Source organism: Ischnura elegans, chromosome 1 (genome assembly GCF_921293095.1).
Source record: "Ischnura elegans chromosome 1, ioIscEleg1.1, whole genome shotgun sequence".
Classification (NCBI taxonomy): domain Eukaryota; kingdom Metazoa; phylum Arthropoda; class Insecta; order Odonata; family Coenagrionidae; genus Ischnura; species Ischnura elegans.
In genome coordinates this window covers 149229314-149255484 of record NC_060246.1, presented here as the reverse complement: position 1 = coordinate 149255484, position 26171 = coordinate 149229314, and the positions used below count along the sequence as shown (strand labels likewise).

Below are 26171 nucleotides of genomic sequence, written 5' to 3'. Positions count from 1 at the left end.
TCGTTTCTAAATTAATTGCACGCGATAATCTTGATAAATGATTTTGAATGTAATGGAAGAACAAATTTTCTAAATTTTAATATATTTGGCAACTATAAAATTTTTATAACCTTCATCATATATTTTAGATAGGAACTGGAAAATGTATAAATGAAAAATAGAATAATTAGCGAACAAGTAGGTATGATAAATAATGGAATACTCAAACCCAACTTAATGCTTACTACTTTAATGTAACAAACTTTCCCTTCGCTTTTATTTAAAAAAATAAATCATATTTCACTGAATACGCATAATATTCTTATCAACATATATTCAGTTGAATGGGCATTACGTTTTTGAGAATGTGGTTCGAAATAGTTGATATCTCTTGCGAGGAGGCTATAAATATTGTAAATTTAAAATTCTAGCTAATATTTGATCTGGAGTAAGATCATGGGGATCTGAAACGATAAAACTCGCATTCTACGAGTGAAATTTGTAATGAATGGAAGTGGAATGACGTATTTTGGTCTTAACAGATCAATGCCTGCATGGTGTTTTGCCAGTTTATGCATGGCAAAAGTCATGCCAGCATTTCTAGGTTTCCTGATCATCGAGACGCTATTTTGTAATTGAATTTAATTAGTACTCGATATTATCCACTTTCAGTGCCCCAAGGATAGTAATACAAGGAAATTCCAGGGAGTCAAACGGGATACAGATTCCTTCGCTAGCGCTAAAGATGCCCTAGTTGCACATACGGTAATTTCGAATTCATCACAGGCGTAATCCTATCGCAGGTTCAAAGTTTCCGGCGCGAGTTTGTTTCTATGAATTAGTGTGCAGCATTATACCTTTTAGGGTTTGAGGGCATAATTTTCAACTTTCGTAAACCCGTTCAAATTAGAAACAGTTCAAGTGAAAACTAAGGAAGCCAAGAGAAGTTGCGCGAAATTATCGGTAAAACTCGTGTACGTGAATAATGTGCATGGTGACGTTCCTGTTGCAAAACTATTCAGTTCTTTTCCATGGAAAATTTCCTACTCATTTACATTATTCTCCGCTTATTACGTAATTTAAAAACGAGGTTAATTAATATAATATATCCAGTGATACCAGTGTACGCTTTTAAATCTCCAGTGTATTAAAAGAACAGAAAAATAGTCCCAAGCGTTTCATAGGTATTCTTTTAATGTATTTTTGTCACATTACGAGATTTCCACAGTTTGGACACTTCACTTTTGCCACCTGGTAAAAACCTAATTCTGTCCTTGTTGGCATTTTTCTGAATTAACCTACCCTAAGCAACATGCGTGGTTTTTCGTCCGCCTGCATACGTATGGACGAGATTGGAGCGAATTGTCTCTTCATTGCGATAAGTTTTGCTGACTCATTCATCGTGATCTACTGAAGGCTCACACACAATCCTGATTTTATATTTCTGAAGACGGATCAGACAGATCAGCATAGTAGATCGAAATGGTTTCATTATACGGATCATCTTTCTCATTAGTCATAAACACAGATCGATCAAGACAGTGTGGAAAGTCAAATTTGGGGTTATATCGCTCGATTATCTCTCAATGGGTTCTCCCAAAACTCCTTTCTGAAGACAAGGGATATTAGACTCAAAAAAATCAAATTGTTTCCGGTGCCATTTAACGTCTGGTCATCAATCTGGATATCCTCTTTATGAGTTAGGGTGTTCTGATGCTATGAGTGCTCACAGTATACATTTATTCACCGATCTCTGGTCGTATACGATTTTCATATAGCCTTTAATTAGTTCTCATCAGTAAATTTCATCGGAAGGGAGGAATCACGTTGTCTTCCATTTTCAGCCGCATTCATTTCAGCAACATTGATAATCCAACATCAAATTATTTTTCTAATTCTTTTCGTATAACGGTTCAAGGTCAGTGATTTGTATAAGCATAAGATTTATCGCTTCTTTGTTCTGCATGCCTCCTCGAGGGTTCAGCCAATTGCGATTGATTCAACCGCAAGAGTTAAAATTAGGTAACATTAGTAGATCACAGATACATAGTTTTTTACACAGGAGTAAAGTATGAGTAATGCTTGTAGATAAAAGTTAGTAAATGTAGGAAAATGCGAAGGCTACACGTAATATTAGTCAACAGGTACGTAGACTAATCCTAAATTAATACGTGAATGCTACTGCACGACTCATAAGAAGCACAAAATACATACAATATCCGAAATTCACTTAATTTAGACTTAAATAAAAATATTTTTAATCCATTGTATCCATTTTACGTAGAAATTCTGAGTGCAGATATATATATATATATATATATATGACATCCCTACCCTTACGCCTCCTCTAACAAAGCGCTGTTGACTTTTCTCTTGCGCTCATTTATATATTGTGGTATGCGCTGTCTTTTATTCTCGCTACTTGTGTTAGCCTGCATGCAGTTTGTTTTGGAATGCCTTGCTCTAGATGAGAGTAATTTTAATTTTTTTACCAGCTGACTGCGAATCATGGGTGGACTTGTGGCTATTCATTCACATGGAAATTATGGAAAATGACTCTACGCCTCGTGGAATCCGATATCAGGCCTGAAGTAATCGCTTCATTTAAAATGTTTTGCTCATAATTTATTCCGATAAATTTTTAAATTAAATTTTAGCATAATTTGTAATAATGAAGAGTAAAATCATTTCCCCATTCTATGGATTATTTACATTCAGTTACGTTTCATAAACTTCGATGAGGACACAGCTATGGTAATTTTTCAAAAAAATATATTTCCTGCTCTATTGCAGCAGATGTATAAAAAAGAATCATTATCGTGTAATTATTATGGTTTTCTTTTGTTAAGTAAATAAAAAATAACTACCTTCGATTCGTGGTAGTGAACTTCGATCCTTTTCATCAATACTTTGATAATTCTCTTGGGTAGCAAAATACAATAAATGGTTGTAATCACCTTATGCTACAATTTTTACAATTGTTATCGTTTTCATTTGTTTTGTGTATTTCATTAAAAATATTTCGTAAAAGATTTTGAACTATAAAACTCTAGTAATTTCACAAAATTTAAAACAACTAATCTGTGAATTGTTGAATTACAATAGGTCATCTTTAATTAAATGGAAGCCGAAATCTAGTAGCCAGAGTATAGAACAAATTACTTAAATATTGATATTTTTCTCATGTTTCGGAGACCATCAAATATAAGTAAGTAAGGAGTAGGAAACTGGGAGTTATGAATTACAGTGTTCATCGCCAGCCAAAGATCCTGCAAGATTTCGTCAGTTTTGATGGCAGTGCTTAAAAAGTTTTTTTGCATGTCTTTCTTCAAACTCATTACTCAGTATCTTTAAATTATTTCTATATATTCTTCTGCCTGCTATCTAAAAATATTATATCTCATTTTTGCATGCAAAGTGTGTAAATCTTAAATGTGTGTGCTGGAAATGATTTGTGTGTTAAAGGTTTTGGTGTTGAAAGCGACAATCGCATTAACTATAATGTCAAGGGTATGTTAAGAAATAAGTGCCCAGAGAGATCCTTAAAATTGATTCAGATTACTTGAGAATTGTAATTTACTTCATCCATCAAGATATAATTTGTTCCTTTTGAGTGTTGTTTTGATTAAAAAGCGTCAACACGTTTTACTCCATCAAGTCTCGTAGATAAATGAAACGTTTGTCGCAATCAATACATCCTTTTTCCGGCACGAATGGGCGGAGACCCATTATTTTTAACATGTCGTCTTTCTCTTGCCTTCCTTCCGACCACCAAACACACGCCTTCCTCGCGCTGGACCCTGCTGGATTCCAACGGCCACGGCTTACGCCAAACCCGCGTTCTCCCACTTGTAACTCCCCTATCCGTATTTATTTCCGCCCCCAAAATTCCCTCCTTCGCTTCCTCTTGCAACCTTTCCCTCCACCGGAAAACTCTCCCGGATTCTCGAAATCTCCTGTCACATTTTTATCTCGACACCTCAAAATCGAATCGAAAACCTCTGGAACCAATATCCGATCCGTCGAAAATATTACCGGGACGAAACGCGTTCATGCAAACATTCGCCTCAATACCCCTCGCGTTCCCGTCCAAACACCTGTGTTCCGTGTTTTACTGGTCCTCTCAAAATCATGCCCGTTCCCACACGGCCCATGTTCTCCTCCTCCTATTCCTGTAAATACGTTTTGTAACATCCGTGAATCTTGGTGAAAACCTTCTTTTTTTCCGCCTCACTTGGCACATTGAACTCATCCCGCCACTATCTCTCTCCCGTGGCCATCTCACTGACATTCGACAACGCTTGTCCTCATCTTTCATTTCCCTATATTTTTAATTTTTGACGCGATGACGAATCTCAACGTTGCGCGTCTTCTTAACGTCCGCGAAACGATTCTTCCATCCACGCCCGCCAACCTGAAAATAAAAAAACGCATCCTCTCCTTTTTCACTTCCTTCTCCGCCACCTCGTAAACGAAAATCCGTATCACCTTCACCCTACCCGAAAACCCTACCGTTGTCCCCTCCCGAAAAAAAACTTCCTTCGAATAAAAAAACACACAACCATGCATGTGTGTTATTATTATTTTTTCGGCGTAAAATGTCGTTCTTTGCCACCGACCTTTTTTTTCCTATACGACCCCGATCGCTTCTACTAAAAAAAAATATATAAAACGACCGTTACTCCAACCGCACTCTTTCCTCGTATTTACGGCCTCGCCCATATTCGTCTGCATTCCCTTCACCACCCGCACCGAATGTATCTTCCAATCCTTCTGCCTCGTGTCATGCGCCTCTTCGCTCTCCATTATTCACTCTCCTCCTGCTGTCCGTCTCTTTCTTCATCCATCTCCCAACTCGCATCTCCAAACCTTTCACTGTGCTCGTCTATTTTTTTCTGTGCACCCTTGTTCCAACTCGTCGACCGCGAACTGTCGAACACGTGCTCGCGAACCGTTAAACATCTGCCTTTCGGCCAAACCAACATCTCCTGTGTCCCGTTTTCATGAAATTTCCTCCCCGTGTATCTCGTCGACTACCCTTGGACCGCTTGTCTCCTGTTCCGCTTATTCCGGTCCTTTGTCTCGTGTTTCCTCGGTCCCTGCATCCTTCCTCTTCATCCGACCCTATCAACTCGCGAACTCCTCTCCGTCCCGTTTTTAATTTTGCCCTTCAAAACCTTCCCCTTCTAATTTTTTTTCAAAAACACCACTTTCTCTATCTCTGCCTCTCGCGTCCGTTTATTGATCTTCCCAAAAACACCCGACTCTAATTAACCAACCTCCTTCGCGTCTTTTTGCTATCGCGCTCCGCGAAATTGACTGCGTCGAACAACCTACCGCGCCGTTCCTTCAAAAACACTATTTCTTTTGTGTTCAACCTCCCATCGCCTGATGGCCTCTTTTTATAAAAAATATCCTCACATCTTTCCCTCCCTCGAAAACATATTATTTAATTCATTTTCTCCGCTACTCGCCAATTACTCTCCAATTACTTTCCAATTTCGTTGCTCAACCTTTCCATTTCCATATTTTATTCTATGATTTTAATTTTATCTCGACGCTTTGTAAATCATCTTCGCTATTATTCGCCCGTTTCCTGTATACGGCCATTTTAATTAACTTAATAATGTTTTCTCTCTATCTATCTGGCTATTTTCCGGTCCTCCGCTTTCTTCGCTTCTCACGCCGTTTCCTCCTCTTCCCTCTCCTCTTCTCGCCGTGCCCCAAACCGAACACCCCGAACGTTCTCTTAAATCACATCAACTCTCTGACCCGTTTCCTCTTCCTTCCCTGTCGCCGTGTCTCCGGTTGGCGTAAATCCCCCCATTCCCACGTCCTCATAATTCACCGCTAAATGCTCCGTCGTTTCCTCGAACGCCCCCCAACCTACCCCCTCTCCATCCCTCACGTCTCTCTGGATTCAAATGCATTCCTTCTTCGCCCACGCCTCTCCATCTTTTGACTGCCCTCTCCCGTCCCTGTACCTTTATCGGTGGTGTTCATGGAATACTCCCGTTGCTTCGTGTTGTATTGCTCGGGCATTATTGTCATTTCGGCGGCTTTATCTCTTTGTATCCATTTCTTATCTCTTCGGACTCACTTCCGTCATATTTATATTTTTTCCTTTTCATTTGAAAAACCTTCGTACATATTCATCCCTTTCGCTCTATTTCTTTATTTTAATAATTTTTATCTTATTTCGTGTCCATTCCGTCTCCATCTCTCGCTTTCTGACTCTTGATATACCCTAAACCACATCCACTCATCCATCTGGAACAATAATTGTCCCTCCTCTTATTTCCTTCCATCCCAAACTGTCTTTTTATCTTGCGGTGGCGATTATTCGGCCATTTCCGTCTCGTCAAACCCATAATGCTCTGGCGCATAATTCTATTTTCTTGTTTCCTTCAAAAACCCCAAACAAATTTATCTTCGTCTCTTTCACCAATCTTGATGCTAACGTTCTCACTTTCCTTCCTCGTCATAAAATGCGGTCGCGGTAACTCGGTCGCCTATGTCTCGTGCCTTTTTTTTCGGTACCATTTCATTCCAACCAATGCCCGAAACATTCTAATCACCCATCTCTCTCTTTCTTTCTCTGAACCCCCTCGGAAAAAAACACTCGCTGTCCTTCATTGCTCACTTTTCTTCCTTCCAATCCCATCTGTCCTCCTTATCACGCCCGCTTTCTCCTCCCGCTTCACGTTCTTCACGCCTTCTGTCTCTATCCTTATCTTCGCTCCAAACCATCCTTCTATATCCTCCGTCCCTCACTCCACTCATCCTCTTTCCTCTCTCTTTCACTGCGTCCAAACCTATTTTTTTCGAATCTTTGTCATTCCTACCAATGCCCGAAAAATTTTGACCGCCTATCTCAATTATTCTCTCATTCCCTCTGAAAACACTTTCCTTCCTTTATTCTCGCTTTTCTTCCACATAATCTTACCCGTCTTCCTTGTCACCCGCCTTATCCTCTTCACGCCTTGTTTCTCTCTTTTTATCTGCACCCCGAACCCGGTCCTTTCACACTTTTATACCTTCTCGTCGTCCTACCTGCTATCTCTTTTCCCCTCCTCAACCCCACTAACCCCCTTTTCTCTTTTATATTCGCCATACCCCCATCTCCACAACAAATATATATATCTCTAAAAAAAACCGCTCGCCACCGCGCCAATGCCGCCCCCCCCCCCCAACCTCCTCGCCTCCGCCGCCTCACAAACTGACACACACAGCGGGCTCCCGTCGTCCGAGCAACGCATCGATCCACAGCAGTGCCTCATCCTCCCGCAGCTACAGTCTGAGGCGCTACGAGCGGGAGCGGGAGCAGAAGGAGCAGCGCGCGGCGGCCGTGGCGGCTGCGGCGGCGGCGGCAAACGCCCTCCACCACCCGGGCTTGCGGCCCGCGCAGAGCCTGCCAGGCGTGGCGCTCTCCGAGATCGCGGAAGGGGGGCCGTCGTCGTCTGGGTGCGGCATGGGGCACACGCCGTCGCCCAGCCCCAAGACGGCCATGTCCACGGACGAGCTCCTGCCGGTCCTCGACGAAGTTAGAGAGGTGAGGGAGGGCTGATGAAATGGATGGCCTCGCCCTCCAAAGGGAGGGAAGGGGTAACGAAAATATGAACACCTTGGAGTACGAATATTCAAAATAATGCAAGTAGTAATTAAAAATAATAAAATATAACCTTCAAAATAATTAAAATCACCTAAACTTCGGTGCATTCTAAATAGCGAATATGAAACACCTGTTTTTACTTTATGAAACATGTAGCCATTAAAAAAAAACATTATTTTTCAATGTTTAAGATGAATCCAAGTTTCATGCACTCAGAACTATCCAATCTCTAGCGATTGCCTATGGTTGGAGAGGATATGTTGGGATGGTTTGAAAAAATTATGAAAATCCCCTATTTCATGAAATAAGTTGGATGTTGCCAGTGGAGGTGTATTCTTATAATTAAAAATGAAGTATTTGTGTTTACTTCCTAAAACATGCAACCATTTAAAAAATTCTATTTTACGTTGTTTTAGATGGTACCAATTACATCCATTTTATTAGAGTTATCAAAGCTCCCATAAACAACCTCTACAATGATATTACCATTTAAGTAAATCTATATTCAAGTAACCCTGAGTTAATTATGGATATATTGCTGAGAGAGGGGATTGAAATAGATGCCTGCTCTCTCGGGGGGTTGGGAAATTAAAATATGGATACCTTTAGATGGAGAAGAATGCTGGAATGATTTGAAAAAGAATGAAAATCCCCTATTTCATGAAGCAACTGTGGTACATTCTAATTTGTAGAAATGAAATATCTGTGCTTAATTCATAAAACATGCTACCATTAAAAAAATTATATTCTTCATCTCTCTTTAAATGATTACAATTAGTGAGAGCTGTTAAAAGTACACTAGCTCCTCAAAACTACCGCAACAATTATACTACCATTTAGCCCTCTTAGTGCAATCCTTCTTCTTGGGGTATTTGTGAGAAATGGGGAGGGTATTATCATAAAATGTAGCAACTATGAAAAAAAACAATACAAAGCTATTTTATTACATATCTATTAGCGTTTTTTTTATTACTGAGGTTAAACTGGTTCATATTGATAAAATATATCAATTTAATAAATTATAGCAAATTAAATAATGTACAACGTAAGAGCCGATATATCAGCCCACCGCACTAAAGGGTTTAAGTAAATATATGTTCCCGTGACTCGGAGTTAGATATCTATACATTGCTAAGAGAGGGGGTTGGGATGAATGTAATAAAAGAAATTTCCTCTTGTAAGTGGGAGAAGACTGGGGAGAATATGGGAGACTGCGATTTCCCATGACTTACAATACATCCATTATAATTATCGGCACAAGTGGTAGTATAATGGGTAGAATGATGGGCTACTGATGGAAGGATGATCAATCTTTAAGCTTAGTTAAGCAAGAGCTTTGAGCGAGCATCAAAAGTGTTATTGAGTGATATGACCCATTTTGAGATTAATTATTTCAAACAATTGCAATTGCACATTTCATCCAGCCTTAATTGTTTATTATCCCGTTTTCATGGTAACTGCAAAGTGCATCCAAAGAAATGGTTACATTGCAATAGTTCAGTAACTAAGGAGTTGTGACCCCATGTTTAAGGACAATAAATTCTTTAAATTGTCTCCCCTACTACCTCCTCATGTATTTCAGATTCTTCCTGAAATGCCCTTAATAACTACGCAATAAGAACAGTAAGCACAGTTTTTAGTGACTCAAAAGTAGTTGGATCCCTGCAGAGGTAAAAAAATATTAACATAAGAAAGATTGTTGGAGTATAATTAACAGTGAAAGACGAAATGTAGAAAAATTATGATTAATATGAAATCCCGATTATGGATTAAAAAAATGCCTTCATTGTATTGACTCTGATGTCTTTTCCCCATTAAAAAATCAACTCTTGTACAGCCTTCTATAATCAGGAAGTAAAAATTGGCAGATCAGTGTGATATTATGCCAGAAAAATTCATGGCCAGCAACATGAAAGCCAATAAAATCTATGATTCTGTCCACAATGGTTATGTACCCAAGGAGGAATGAAAAGTCATTATGACATCATCTTGATGTCATTTTCAAGTCATGGCTTGGTAGTCACGGTGACCTCAAAATGGTCCCTTGAAATGACATCCTTCGTGACTCATGATGATGTCAATATGACCTAAAATGACTACCTATCATTTTGACCTCATTTTGACCTCACTTTGACTATTTGTGACCAAATCTATTTGTTCTTCTAATGACAATTCATACTATAATTTCTGTATTTAGATTGTCATTTAGGGATAATTAAACACTTCAGATATGAAACTCAACCTTTATTAGGGTTTATTGCAACAAAAAACAGATTTTACAAGAAGAAATTCCTCAGGATTTGTTTTTAATTTTCCTTTTAATGTTCCTTTTCTCCCTCTTCAAATACAAATCGAGAAAAATCATCTACATTGGCCATTTCAGTTGATTCTGTTGCATTTCCTTTCCCTTCAGTTGCCTCTAGTTGCTTAAGCAATTGTCTTGAACCACCGCTGAATCTTTGCCTTCGTTTTCATTACTTTATCCTCAGGGAAATTCTTCCATCGTGGGACTGCAAACAAAGGAAAAAATAACATCAAGAAGCTGAAAGTTTCTAATTTTGATGATACATTAAATAGAAAAATTGATACTTACTGCATATATATATATAACTGCATAAGGTATTGATGTAGGGGTTGTTGAACATAATTTTTCCAAGCTCTCCATCCCAATTGATGCAGCGAGCAAATTCATTTGTACACATATATCTGGTCGCATGGGCTGAAAACTCCATCAGTATGATCAACTGCAATTTGTCTAAGATGTTAAACCTGTGAGAAAGGAAACCAAAATAAATTTTAACTTTTTCATATGGCTCAAGAAGGGAAAATAGAAGGGTTAATTAGATGGATGATGTAGAGCAGATAACAGTCAATTTACTCACAAATGATTTGAAGAGAGATGAGGTTTTCAGGAGCTCTTCAAAGTTGTTTAAATCCTTCTCGTCATCCAGAGAACTTTTGGCATATTAGCTGCTTCAAACATCCCATCTTCTGGATTAATATAAAGCAAATTTTCATTTCCGTTTCCTCTCCTGTATGATTGCAATCTCTTGTCTCGTTTGTAAAAACAAACGTAAATAAATCAAGAAATGGCAGATAACGAACGCTCCATTGTTGATTTGAAATGAAGACGGATATTTATTATTGGCTATTATTCCCGTAGTGACGTACGCACGGGCTCTCACCGAAAATATTATTGAAAACGAGGAGAAGCTTAATTATTTCTTACGCAATTGCAGCAATCAGCGACGATGAGTTATTTAAAAAAACCGCGGCGCATTCTAGTTTAGAAATGGCGCGTCACAAAATTTCCTTCGAAATATTTTGGCGAAATAGGTTCGTTCCCGGGGACTTTCTTGCGGTAAAAGCGAATACTAGACCATTTTTAAGGAACAATTATCATATATCGTCATTAAATCTCGGACGAAAATCGATAAAAATATCGAGAACAAAAAAATCATCATAAATATCATCCGATATCCATTAAAACATGACGATATCCTAAACCAATATTTGTATCGGACGATACAAATACCAGGGCCCATAAAAATCGCCTACCGATAAAATACCACGATGTATCATTTCATAAAAAAATCTCCAGCCCGATAAAAATTTGCCTTCAGATAAAATATATCACGTTATATAATTCGATGAAAAAATACCTCATATTTAATATCGCGATATACCATACATTAGTAAGTTTTTAACGCACTGATTTATGGTCTAGCATAAACGAAGGCCAACCCTATACATATTCCAGCCATAAACATTTTCCCAAACTAATTTCCCGATGCCAAAACATGATAATTTATCGCACGCGACGACGCGATCGGGTGATAAATCACGATGTTTTATCGAGGCTGCGGCTTTTATAAGACAATAAATCGTGGTATTTTATTCGAGCAGCAATTTTTATTGGATGATATTTCGCGATATTTTAGCAGTGGCGATTTTTTATCGGATTATCAAGCGTAGTATTTTATCAAATGGCGATTTTTATCAGGCCCGATATTTTTTATCGGATGATATATCTTTATATTTTATCGAAAGGATATTTCTACCTTATAATAGTAGTTCCGTAGTATTTTATCGGAAGACTATTTTTAACGATTCCGATATTTTTAATGGCTCAGTTAATTTATTGCACCCGATATTTTTATTGGACGATATATCGTGATATTTTATCGGTTCCGATATTCTATCAGTCCCAATACTTTTATTGGGCCCTTTTTATCGGACAATGATTTTTCGATAATGTACGAAACTCGAATTCGTATTCCCGATATAATTAATTATCACGATATTTCACGATACATATCGCCCTGGGCAAGTGGCGCAATCACGTCTTGGGGTATCAATAGGGGAAAGGAAGGAGGGGAGAATTTTAAGGCTTTTAAATTTAGACCTAAAACCTGGCTATGCCACTGTGTTAGTGGCCTATTGGATCTAGCCATTGGCTATTGGGAGATGGGTCCCAGGAGTTCAAACCTGGGGTGAAGCTTTGGGCTCCCCAAAATTAATAATTATCTGTAGAACTAGCCCATGGAAAGGAACTGGCCCCCCTCCTTATGGTGTGATATTCGCATGCGCGGTTGTGTGATTAAGTGTCAGGGGTGAGCTCTACCCTCACCTTTCCGAACCAACCTTCAGGTTGGAATGCAGGGAGAGCCAGTATCGTAGACAATATTTGATAATTTTTTTATATGCTCTCACTTTTAATGAAAACATCTACAAATGAATTCAAAGTCAAAATGACGTCACTTTGACATCAGAATGACCCGCAAAAAGTCACCTTCACGGTTATGACTGAATAGTGACTTTTCGTGGGTCATTTTGAGGTCAAAGTGATGTCATTTTGACTTTTCTTCCTCCTTGGGTAGCGAATGGGCTTGAAATTATGTATGATATATGTAAATTTAATGCTTGAAAGGTCTTTCATTTATCTTAGATATCATTCCTGAAAATACAGCAGCTATGTAATAGGGAATAGAGTTCACATGATGTTCAGTAAATTATTTCAATTTTTGGAGCAAAGTGCAGTGGCTGCTGAACACTCTTCTTGATTTTCTAAGTGCTGCTGAATCTGTCAGTGCTTATTGCTGACAAATTTTGGATATCCAAATTAGATCGAACTCACTCCAACCTGAAGATGTATTTCAACCTTTATTCTTCTTGACTTGGACAAGCAATTGTTCAAGTGTGGAATGGACTTTGGAGGAATTGACCATTAGCTTTGGTCGAGATAAACTTTGTTTCAGCATTAGCCTGCTCTAAATGAAAGATTCCTTGGGGACCATGGCATAATGTCGCATTTGATTAACAGAGTGCTGTTCTTGAAGCGTCTCCTCACAAAAACAAAGGAGGGATAAGGATAGTTCTACAGGCCTTAGTCGCCGCCAGGATTTGAACCTAGACCTGCAGGGTGGGAAATCAACTCCCTAGCCACCACACAAACCCATTCCTCTGCTTTAGCTTTTTTAATAGGGTTGAGGATTATAATTATCACAAAGGGAAATACATAAATAGGAACAATCATGGCTACTTATGTATGAAGTCCTTGTAAGTACTACTCAATATCAGTCTTGAATATGACACCATTTTATATTCAGGACAACCTGCAGCCATTGCCATCTACTTCTGTGGCATCTACTTCAATTGCTGCAGTTGCTTCCACCTCACAACAGCATCGACGGGAGGCTTCATTTCCTTCTGGAAGAAGAATTCTTCATGGTGAGATTGGGCCAGCCATTGCAGGACCATCATCCTCTGCAGGGGTTCACCGTTGAGGATCCTATGGCCAATCGCCCTTGGTCCAAAGCACTGACTTCTTGGAATAGAGAAGGCTCAATTTGATGTGAAGGTATGATACATAGATGGACCCCTTTGATGATCTGTAAGCTGAGGAGACAACTTAATGAAAACAGAGCAATTATTTAACTTCAATGGCTTGATGCTTAAACAAATAATATTCCATTCATGGATATTACTGTGGCTTAAACTTTATCAGGATGAAAACGTTGCAAATTACACAAAAAGAGTAAGTGTTCTTGACATTAAGAGGAATTCATAAGATGAATGCTTACACCTGCACCATGAAAGAGAACAGGGTAGTATTTAAGAATGCACAGCCTTATGTTGGGGGAAGTATGTAACTGATAAAGAGTGATTGTTCTCATAGTTATTCAAAGTTTTTGGGTGTAATGATCTTGAACTTGCATGTGTTATTCATAGCTGACTGAATTCTCTCATTATCATTGGATTACCATAACTGTCAGTGCCAATTGTTTAATGGCTTACTTCTCAAGATGTATTGGCTATGACGTATATTTATTATGCGTTTGGACCAAGAAATGAAGATAAGCCCTTCCATAATGGTTACTCAAGTGATATACAATGTGAAATAGATTTAAATATTAAACTGTGGTATTAAATTATGTGATTGCAATGTACTACCTATTTGCTAACAGAGAAAGAATGGCATAATATTATTATCCAATTTGGCTGAAGTGTATTGTCATTTTGTGGCACCAAGACTCATCCTCTTGCATGAAGGTTTTTTTGCAGTATATACATTGAGGATGTCTCACTGCATAAGAATACTGTGGCTCATTGATGGTTGATGATCTCTTGTTACACATTTTACAAAGCTCTTGTGCTCAATGTTGATAAATTAATTGTCTATAAAATTGCAGAGTTTAATATTGCCTGAAATTAAATTTAAAGAATTCAAATATATGCAGTCACTCCCATTGCTGACTCTGCTAATAATCATCTCCATGTTTCAACAACACGCAAAAATAAAATAGACTTAAACTGCATAAACTCTGTGTGTAATTAAAAAGTGGAGGTATTACTTATGCTTAAGATGTATCTCTTGTGATCACATGAATGGAAATCTAGTATTACAAAAAGTGGTATGCAAGGGCTCACTACTGTTGGGTATTTGTCTATTGCCAGTGAACTTCAACTACTGGTTCCATTACTGATAAAAATTTTTGTGAAAGTTTCCTTTCCATATTGTCACCCTCAATTTTTAATGAGCCAATCATGCCTAATCACCAATTGCCTAAGAGTTGATTTATATTTGCCAAAACACATCTGACAAAAAACTAGGGGTTCATGGTCGTGAAATGTAGAAAAGAAATAAACAAGTACAAGAAGAAAGTGTATCAGTGTTATGAATGACAATGGCTTTGAATTGTGATTTCTTACTTCTTTGAAGTTGGAACAAAATATTGGCATTGCCGAAAGAAGTGATGTGCTGCATAACTTCCCAGTACAAGGTGGACTTTGAAGAAAGGGAAAAGTTAGTGGTTTGCATTCCTTTCCCCATTTCCATAAATAACCTTATCACCTACCTGCACATTTATCTTATGTTCCTGAAAATTTTGCTTTTATTAGTTCAAAAATTACGTCCCAATGTGAATTGATGCTCCATCAGGGGCATGTCTAGGATATTCTTGAGGAGCTCCTGTTGTATGTGAGAGCATAGTTTCTCAACCGGGGCACATAAATGGTTTTAAGGGGGGTCAGAGTGGGAGAATTTAGAATACCTGACAGTGTGAGTTTGACTAGGGGTTAGGAGGGCCTTACAGGGTATCCTGCACCCCAATCTATCTGGCTGGATCTGCCCCTGCGCACCATTTATATAGTTGTGCTATTTTCCGTTTCCCTACAGTCAAGTGATTGATTATTAAAATTTTTAATGACGTAGTGAATTTTTTGAGTTAAAATTTTTAAGTACGTAACTTTAAGAAAATGTGAATGGACTAATCAAGTGCCCTTCTATTCTAGCAATGTTTCAGCATACTTTTCTTGAAATGAGGTGTCTTTGTATTCACTATTGACATGGTTACAGTCTTGGTGGAGGATTTATAGAGAGTCATTAAGGGGAAACACTCCAAAATGTACAGTGTTATTGTGGTTTGAAATAGAATAGCCTCTTGCCAAAATGCTGTACTTTAATTTAATGAAAAGAAGTTGAAGTAGGCATAGGTTTCTGTATGTTGGAAAATATGTGTATTATTGAGAATTTCATACGCTTAAATTCCTTCTTTAAGTTATTTTTGGTTTATCGATAAACTGTCGTTAAATTTTCCAGTGACACTGACAAATGCAGGGTCTACTTTATACCATGATGTCTTTTAAGCAGTTAAAAGAGTTTATCACAGTTAAATCATTAAAAATATATTTTTAAGTTGTTGTGAAAATAGAATGTGAAATGAGCTATTGATGGTGCCAAGACTAGACTGCCCTTTCCACTCAAAAGTATTATGTAATTCAATGAGTGAGAGATGATGCACATTCTGTATTGCATATTTCGGCACATCCCAGAATAGAGGGAAATGCATTGAATTACAAGGATAGAAGGGCAGTCTCCCCTTGGTCAAAGTCCATTTTGTCAAAATAAGTGTACGAAAAGAGCCATTTTTAAGCTCATGTTCTTGCTCTGTGAATCATAAGACTTGTCAAAACTCCATGAGTGAGGCACCAAGTTTAAGGCTTCCAGTTGCAATTTAGTAATTACAAAAACAGTAAGCACATAAATTTTGATCATTTCATCTGGGGGGAAGAAGATTTTTTATGTCAGTCCAGGGAATGAGTGTTTAAATTTATAAAGTAATATATTTATTCATCCTGAAGTGATTGTATCTTTAACTTGTTATGTCTTGAAAGTAACACCAATGAGTGTTTTGAGGTAATGCTGCACTACTCAGTCCAACTTCATTAACTCCACTTGAATGCATCCACTATTTTTCACTGTACAATTTTTACCTTTTGAATATCATGTAAAAAATGATTCCCTTAATTGCCACTGTGCTCCTTCCTTACATATAACTTTAATCTTCTCTATGAGAATTTGTGTTGTCTATGAATACCATTTCTTTAAGTATGCAATATTTCTGCTGTGTTCAACAGAGAATTAAGGGCTCTAAAGAAACTTCTGGCAAAAATTGCACATGCCTTATTGTTACTTGTTTACATGTAGTTTTTAAACAATTCATCTCCAAAATATGGAATTCGTGTGTTAGGGGAAGATGTAACTTAATGCGTAGCCAGATTAAATTTAAGCAATACAAAAAATTAAAATTAGCTACTTTTCCTGGTATATGTTGGAATTTGAGCTCAAAAGGGATAATCCATGAGTAAATAATAAGAGCACGAAAGAGTTATGATTATTTTAAGGCCACGAACTATACTGTACTTGCACGTGTGCCAATGGGTCATTAGCCATTGGTCACTAAGGTCTTCAAGATTTGGGTGCTGGTACCTTCTAGCTCTCCGGTCAGCCAGTCTTCTGTACACAATCTGTTCAACCATTATTTCTAAAAATAGTGTTGCAAGCTAACTGACTGCAGCCTGATGATTTTTTTGTCTTGGATTACTGTATGATTATATACTGTTTTGGAGATGACTAATTTAAAAATGATAAAAATGTGCATAAACTTAGAGAGAATTCTCTTCCCACAGAAACAAAAATGTGTCTTTATTAGCACAGCTTCATTTTAATCACTACTTAAAAAGGATAACTGTTGATTCAGTCATTTGTCAGCTATTGATTGCGGCTATGTAATTATCATATTTCGATAGCATTCAATTATGGCTCATTACAAATGTTTTGTTTGCACTGCATATTAAATGACATGTCGTCTATGTTCCTAAGTTAAGGATATCATACCTTGGGATATTGTTTTGCTATCATGTGAAGTACCTACCTGTGAGGGCTTAACTAAAGCAATGCAGTTTGGACAGTATCAATGTATTAACAATGACAAAATAGATGTCATTGATTTGCCACAACTGTTGAAATGTTCAGAGATTTATGTTTGTACTCACAAAAATGATATGTATTCATGTAATAATGGTGTACATTTTATGTGCAATATTCATATTTTCTGAGTTCTTCTTGCTAAACAGTCTATAGCATTAATGTATTATCAATTCATACTAAAAGTCATTGATGTTCAAAGATCACAATTTTAAAAGGTAATGTATAGGGTGCTGCATATTCAAATACCCAGGAAGGTTTGATAATCTAACAGATCTTCATTTTAATGAGATGCTATTTCCCCTATCCAAAATACGGCAAAATTTACTCACTGGGCAGGAGTTGAATTTTTCAGGTGTACTTTAAAAAGTAGATATTTTATGATTTGAGTATTCACAATCAGTGGAGAGAAATTTCCTCCATTAAATGTCATATAATTTGAATCTATTATTTTGAACGGAACATATATGTTCCGTTCCTATAGGATTTAAAACATTATGCTCAAAAACAGCATAATATTCTAAATATTCCCCTTCTACTACCATATGTTTCATTAAGTGGATTCAATTTTGCCCAGAATTAAGAAATAGTGTACATGCTGATGATGGGAAACACTACTAGAATCCAGGACCAAATCTTTGGGAATGGTAGTCACATACCTGGATGTGTAAGTGGAGTCAAGTATTCGAATATGTTATCTTACTGGAAAAAAATAAACAGTTTGATTTTTAAGTAGATATTTGAAAAGAATTAAAGATATTTCAGAGTTTAAGATTGTGGTCAGTGATCATATAGAAAAACAGTTATTATAGCCACTATGATGACCTAAAATATGCGGTAACATGCCACAAAAATTCATTTTTCACACATTCATTGCTGAAAATAAACTTCAAAAGAGATGCTTGAGATTTTCGAATCCATTTGCAACAGCCACTTTTTTCCACTATTTCAACACTTTTTAAATGAATTCATTAACAAATTCCAATAATGATCCCAAATTTGTTTGTTGTGTTGATATGTTGCAATATTTTTGAGACATAAGGGTTTACAAATTTTTAGTTACCTTTCAGAACCGGTATATGGAAAATGTTTTATTTTCATTTCTCTGAATTATCCATGAGCAAAATAGATAAACATTTTAATGAAATTAGCAATTGAAAATATAATATCTGAGAAACTTGGCCAGAATTTTGGTCCGAAGAATACTCTCCTAACAGTGCATTGATGAAATACTTTTGAGTTAATAGCATTAAGTAATCTAAGAATACTCTCATGTAAAGAATTCTAAGCATTTTGCAAGTTTCTTATTCAAGAGGAAGTGCACTGAAACTTCATTGTGCATACACATGTTTGAATCATTTCTTTCTTTCAAAATTTTTCTAATGCATGTATCAATCAATAACATAACTCCAAGTGCTACATTTGTTGCATTGATAAAATCAACTCATAAACAAAATGTTATTTTATTGCCCTCCATGGCCTGACAGAACTAATTTTTTCAATGCATGATATTGGTGAGCTCTTGCCACCTTTTGGAACATTCCATGAAATGTATATTTTACTCATTTTCAATGTTGAGGGTATATGTTGCGAAATATTTGAATTTACTATTTTCAAAATCCAAAAATCATTTGCAAAGGAAAAGTTAAAAATCATCTTTTATTGTTCACTTTGGAAATTAAATGCATATTTGAATATAATGGCATAAAGGATATTCATTTATTTTTCATTTTATATGTTAAAATTTGGATAGTGCATACCACACAGTCAAAAATGTATCACAAGTTATTCTTTTTCATTACTCCTGTAGAAGAATTTTGTACTGATATAACATTTGTTCATCCATTTAGCGTGTGCATGGAAAAGACATACTGTGGTCATATTCTGATGCTACAGTTGATTGAAAGCCAGATATTCTGATAGGAATGAATGTCATCATTATTTTATTAATGGTATTGTGGATTTTGTTGTATCAAATATTTGTGTGGAATGCCATGAAATATTATTTACTTACGTGTTTACTGCAGTTGAAATTTAGATGAGTTAGGTGTAGTGACCTTATTTTGTCTTTGTCTGTACTAGTTGTAAAGTTTAAGTGTGAGGAAAAAACTGCTCTTAATATGCTTTTTGCTACCATCCTTGTAAATAAAAATGATTTTTAAATAAAATTGGTTATGGAATCTGTGTTGTACACAACCTAACAATCAGTTCTGAATACGAGATTTCCTGGATGAAGCCAAGAGGATGTGCAGAGTGACAGAGGGGAAAATGTTTTTGGATCTTTATTTTTTGGAACATACGTGGGGCATCTGAAACTCTCAACAATGGAGTATTTGCTGGGATCTTCTCTGTAAAGCTGAAATGTATAGAATACACAAGTGTGCGAGTATATTGAACTAAGGCCCCTATTAGCCGAGGCAACCAGACGTGCCACCGGTGGCGTGTCCGGTGGAACTTGTCAGTCGTGGGGCATAGGATAAAATGTGTCCTATTAGCCGAGGCAACCAGACGCACCACCAGACTTTCCACCGAAACCAGTCGCCTGAGCCCCGCAACCGCGCCTTCCACTTTGGCCCCTATTAGCCGAGGCAACCAGGCGTGCCACCGGTGGCGCGTCCGGTTGGAGCCTAATGGAGAAAAAACATGCACTGGAGAATCATCAAGCTGATGACCATTTTATTCTATTTTCTTCGGAATGAACCCTTAATTTTGCTATTGACCAAGATCAATGAGGGGAGGTGGTGACCCAGCTAATCATAAAATCTAATCTGGAGCAGCAACAAAAGGGAGTGGTTTAACCGGGGGGGGGGGAGGGGGGGGAATTTCCGGGTTACAATCCTCCCTTGAGTATTTAAAAGAAGGGCCAAAAACGATGGCCTCAATGAATGAAAAAAATACTTTATTTTAATGAGTACTCATAAAAAAATACTGTTTTTGAGTCCTAAAAAATCACGTTTTCAACATCAAAAATTGCCGTACTCCCCTTTGCCCTGGGGTATTTTTCCGTACACCCTGGAAGGGCCCCGAAATCTCCAGTAACAAAATCTCCATTTCAAAATCCTGTCTGCCCTACTGACAAAAGTTATTTACAAAATTAAACCAAAAATTTGACTTGGCACTGCTGCCAATTTGGGAGTCATATGCCTTAAGAAATAGACACTGCATGGCTGCATACACAATCACCTTAGAAAGAATACTCTGCATTGGTGAAGTAAACGCTTCCATAGCTTGAATTAGGCATTGGCGTTGGGGTTGTCTTCATATTTTGTGTTTGGCAAAGATTCTCCAAAAAGATTGAATTCCACTCCTAACCTAAATTGTTTCCCTAGAAGAGTACTTATGCCTCAGAATAAATGCAAATAGCTCTCAAGGCGACAGTGAAGTAGATGGAAGCTGAGGCTGAGAATGCTGCCATTGTACTACGAAGGGAAAATCTGACCCTTCTAAAAACTACTTACAAAGGGATATCTATATAATTCAAATACAATCACATTGATTGTATCATCCACTCAGAATTTAGTGCGAGTAAGCATTCTGTTGCTATAAGCCATAAAAAGCGTTCACAATTTACCCAAAGAATACAATTTTTTCCTTTTTACAATACAAATTCTTTGAGGTCAAAATGGAGGACAACACGAGAAGAGGGTGAGATACCCCTACCAAAAAAAGTAGCAGCAATGGCAGAAATATTGCTATGCAATGCTTGCAAAGGTATCCCATAAATATTTTACTTTAGAATTTTTTCAGGTACCTATTTTATAAAAATACAATGAGGATGCAAATGGTGAAAAAAAGTGTAGTGATTGGAAATTCAGAAAAGGTAAGCAAAACAAAAATATATTTTTTTTAATTGGAACATGAATCTTTATAGTGATACTTAAAATGGAATTCAATCTATTATGAGGACGTTCAAAAATTATATTAGCTCTCCATGTGGAGGTGAGACTAACGAGATTGCTGAATTTTGCCGGCAAGTGGGAGGGGGTGTCATATTATTGCTCATGGAAGACAGGAAGGTCTTGCTTTTTAGTGAAGAAAGGAGAACTGGTGCAATGGAGCTTTCAGTTGGTTCCACATTCAAAAACAATTTTTTCTACACTTTATGGAGGATCCAGTTAATTTTTACTGAAGCATCCATGGTTATTACAGCTAATAAAATCTGAGGAGTCGAGAATGACAGAGTGTAATTTTTTCATACTGAAATAATGACTCGCAATTTTCACGATTATAAAATTTTCACGATTGTAAACCTAGGTTTTATGTTATTACATAATGTAACACCTAACTTTGAGTTGTTTTGAGTTGGATGTTGGTGTGACGATTGATTGGAGGAGGACAATGAAGCAGGCAATAATGAGCAGCAGAGGGGAATGGATGAATTGTTGTTGACGGTGCGGGAGGGAGAGTAAGGGGAGTTGGATTATAATAGTTGTGGCGTGTGGGTGTCTCTTTGCTCCCGAGTTTGTTTATAGAGTGCAATAAAAATATTCGTGAACCATTGAAGAGAAAATAAAAAAATGCAAGAATAATCTTCAAGGTACAAATAATGAAACCTAGATCATAATAAATTTTATAATCGATGAAAATTGCAAATACTTATTTCAATATCATAATGGCTTATTTTCCATATATGGCGTTCGTTTCCAAAATTTTCCGAATTTGTCCAAAAACTGTAAACTTTGGGACTGTCAGTAGTAATTAATATTAATTGATTTGTAGCAAATTTCGGACCAGAGACCCTGATATCAGTCACAACTTTTTACCACTACTTTTAATTACGTTACACTAAAATACAGTCAAAGGGAAAATGCCTCTGGGCTAGTTATCTCCTCAAGGGATTTATGGTGGGCAGTCTATGCAAAGAAAAAAATTTCATCCCGGAAAGCTCCCTTTAGCTAAGAGCTTGCTATTTGTCCCTATATACAGGCAACACTTCAAGCACCACGAGGAAATCACAGGGTTGGTGAGCAATAACCGAGCCTATACGAGTGTGATTCCAGGGAAAATGATGTGAAAGCATCATCGATGTTTACTCGTATTAGCTATTTTTCTACTCAGGAGTGCACCGAGTGATACATAAGTTATTATTTTTAATGGTGCCTTTATTTCTTTTGATATTACGTGACTTTATCACATAATATCACATATATCTTTAATATCTCAAGTCATGTCATCCCCACGGTGCGATTCCACAATTTTTGGCTCAAAAGAGTTTTATTTGTGGGTGGATTCACTTGTGGAGCCAAGTAGCGGTTGCTGAAGAATTGGAGGACAGAGAGTGGTTCGAGGTAAGGAATGCAGAGGGAGCTTATTTCATTATGAGCTGTTCAGTGGTGGATCGGGCCTCAAGATAGCCTCTGGCTGATGTCTCATGGAGGACAAGAATTCTATTGAGGACATCAGTCAGCGCTGATCCTAGATGGTCGGGATAAACCCTAACTTTTCCCTCGGCGGTGGTGAAACTACGCTACCATTTAAACTTTGCATTTCCCAGCAATGGCACATATCTGTTCACGACAAATCACGCATACACTTTTGGATGGGGTAGAGATTTGATGGGCGACAGTATACATCTCTATCTTGGTGTTCTAGTTGTCCTTCATAATTTAGGATTGACTTTTTGTGCTTACCTATAGAAGATTTAAGCAATCGCCAAGGGTAAGTTCATCCAACAAACAGTCATACTTTAAAGTACGACTTACCTAAATTAGGTCAAATGACATTGGAAATATGATTTTTCACGGAATAGATAATTTTTGGTTCCAAAAATAAAATATAAATCACGTCCTTTTAATTTTCATTCAATTTTTTCACAAATTTTATTTGCTATGATTTGAAAAGCCATACTATCAATGGTGTGCAAAATGATCCGGCCGGAAAGAATGCACAATCATCAAGCATTGTGGTTTCAGTTAATTCCAAATATTTTTTAGGGGCACAATGATTTTACATCAGATAATTTGTAGAGCATTTCAAGAGAGTGCAGTGGAGTAAGGACTCCCCAATAATGGGTCACTATCATTCTGTTAAAGATCATTCTTTGATCTTGATTAGTTTGGTTTCAGAAAAATAAATCCAACTCCAAATGTAATAACGGTAATGAGGTCCCTAGTGGAGAGACACCTAGAATATAACCAGAACTTGTAGGCTTGCCACGTGGATTTTGAGAAAGCATTTGATAGAGTGAACTGGGTGAATTAAATGGATATTCTTGAGAAAATAGGAGTAGATTCGAGGGATAGGAAACTCATTTGTATTCTGTATATTGCCCATACTGTGCAAGTGAGGATAGCGGACGGAGAATCTGGGTGGGCAAGAATTGACCGAGGAGTGAGGCAAGACAGTCCACTATCGAAATTTATTTCTGGTGTATACGATAAGGTGATGGTAATAGAGGCATGGGATGAGTTTAGAGCTGGAGTAGAAGGGAGGGAAATAATGTTTAAATCAGTGAGGTTCGCCGATGATCAGGCGTTGATTAGCCAGTCAGCAAGAGGACTGCATGATCTAGTGGATGCTTTAGACAAGCGTTGCGAAGAATATGGCATGAGAATTAATCACAAGAAGACCAAAGTTTTAAAAAAGTTAACTGAATTTCAAGGGAACTTAAATTTATCAATGTGAAGTGTGACCTACTTCACAATAAAAGTCCCCGATAATTCATTAAAACTATTTATAATGCGTTAGTGCAATAATTAAATCAAATCAAACTACGTGATAATCTACTGGGGAGCAGCCTAAAAAATTCGCTCAATCCGATGCTTTTTAACCAAAAAACAATAATGAGACTTATTGCAAGATAATGTCAATTAGCAAAAATTTCCCTAGCTTGAAAGAAAGATTGAAAATTTTTCTTAAATAGAATGAAAAGTTTAAAAAAGCATATTTGCAAAATCAGTTTATCGAAATATTGCTGTCTCTTAATCTAGTCGAAGGGAATGCTCACCATTCTAACCGCCATACGCCGTTGAATAAGGGCGAATATTAGAAAAAGGATCTTTAACAGAATGATTGTGTCCCGTTATTGGGGAGTCCTTACTCCACTGCACTCTCTTGAAATGCTCTAGAAATAATCAGAGGTAAAAACATTGTGCCTATAAATCCATATTTCGTAGTTCGGTTTAGAAAAAGTTTTGTCCCTAGCACCCCAAATATGCTCTAAAGACGGCATCTTTGAAGCTGGCTCTGAGAGATGTATTATATATTAGAAAGTATTCTCATAAATGGTAATATTGCCATTACCTCATGGATTTATTATAGCAGTCTTTGATCCTCTCATTTCAAAATTTAGAATATTGCTTTTAATTTGGGCCAAAAAATTATGTTACCGCAAATAGAGTGTCATACACATTGGCTTCATTCCCTCCTAGCATTCGTAGGCCCTCAAGGATACAGTGCGGCAGTTGTTCAGCCGTAGAGGTTGATTTTGATGTAGTCATACAAAGTAAGAAAAAAGTCCAAGACAGACAGGAAATAGCCTGGGTGACATAAGACTTGTTTTTAGATCGGTTTGAAAAATGGTCCACTGCTGACAATGCTTTACGAACCCCTGAGATAGCATGCATTTTTTTCCTAGATGTTAGCCCACCCGCACGAATGGATGGAATTTCAAAAGCACGAGCGAATATTTTTTACGAGAAAAAAGTCTTTGAGTTAAGTGCCTACTATCTTCACAGATATGTATTTTAAATAATAAATGTTTAGATAAATAAGGTTTTCCAGTGCTATTAATAGGAATACAGGATATGGTTTATAGGGAATTCGATACCCAACGCCTATGCTATGGGGAACGCATCCCTATCTTCCCAATGTTAAAATGGCCTCAAATAACACAAATCCCATTAGCGCAAAGAACCCAAGGAACGCACCTCTTGTGCTACGTTAGGCATGGGTGCAATTTCATTGTAATGAATACCAGATGAACATCCAGCTTCCCTGAACATTTTTTTCGCCTGGCACTATATGCGCCAGTTTATCTAGAAACAGTAACTTTTTCCTCAAAATGCTCCACTGGCCACCTTGGCCAAAACAATTTTATGAACCTCTTTCACTAAACATGTTTTTCAGTATCTCAACTTCAGCAATTTTGTTATGTAAGAACATGTCAAGATATTTGTTATTTTAATATAGACGAATAATAATATATATTATAGCATATCATTACATACAGAGTATTTTTTAAAATAAATTTCCACTTATTAGAAGTTAAATCCAAGCCTCCTCGCCTCCCCTCTCTGTATACATGTCCCAGGCTTCAAGGAATATTGAACTTACATCAATTTCCCAAAAACTTCACCCTTTATTAACCCTTTCACTGCTGTGAATGTACCTAGTATGTTTACATGGCAGGCTGCTGTGAACATACCTTCTCTTTCTGCCTGCCATGCGCTTAGAACTTTTGCAGCATGTGACGGGTAGGTTTCTGTAGAGTGAACCACAGCGAAAGGGTTAAAAAGAAAATCAAATAACTTCAACAGCATTAATGCTAAATCGAAACACCCTGAACACTGCAAGGATACTGAATTTTTAACTTTAATCGCTTCTTTTTTTGCCTACAGTTCCTGTATCATAAAAATATTCTCCTAGTGAGGCAACTACTCTCATGGTTTTGAAGTAAAGGTAAATGTACTTTAATTTTTATTCACTACCATGGAAATTTTTAATTTAAAAAACCTGATAAATTTATTTATACAACAATTTGCTCTTGATATAAAACTCATATGTACTCATATCTTCTCAATAATAATGTAAATATTACAGAAGACTATTTTAGGGGTCATTTGCAAAAAACATTGATGATGCTCAATATTC

At 37.1% G+C, this 26171-nt stretch overlaps 1 protein-coding gene across 1 annotated transcript in view; it reads left to right on the top strand.

The window, feature by feature from the left end:
* The window catches only part of LOC124172104, a 199857-nt gene extending 180317 nt beyond the window's left edge, over window positions 1-19540 (top strand). Inside the window, exons 6-7 of the mRNA XM_046551513.1 lie at window positions 7212-7531; window positions 13201-19540. Coding sequence (XP_046407469.1) covers window positions 7212-7531; window positions 13201-13377 — 497 coding nt within the window. The 3' untranslated portion in view covers window positions 13378-19540. The remainder of the gene's footprint in view (window positions 1-7211; window positions 7532-13200) is intronic.
* Window positions 19541-26171: the final 6631 nt, after the last annotated feature.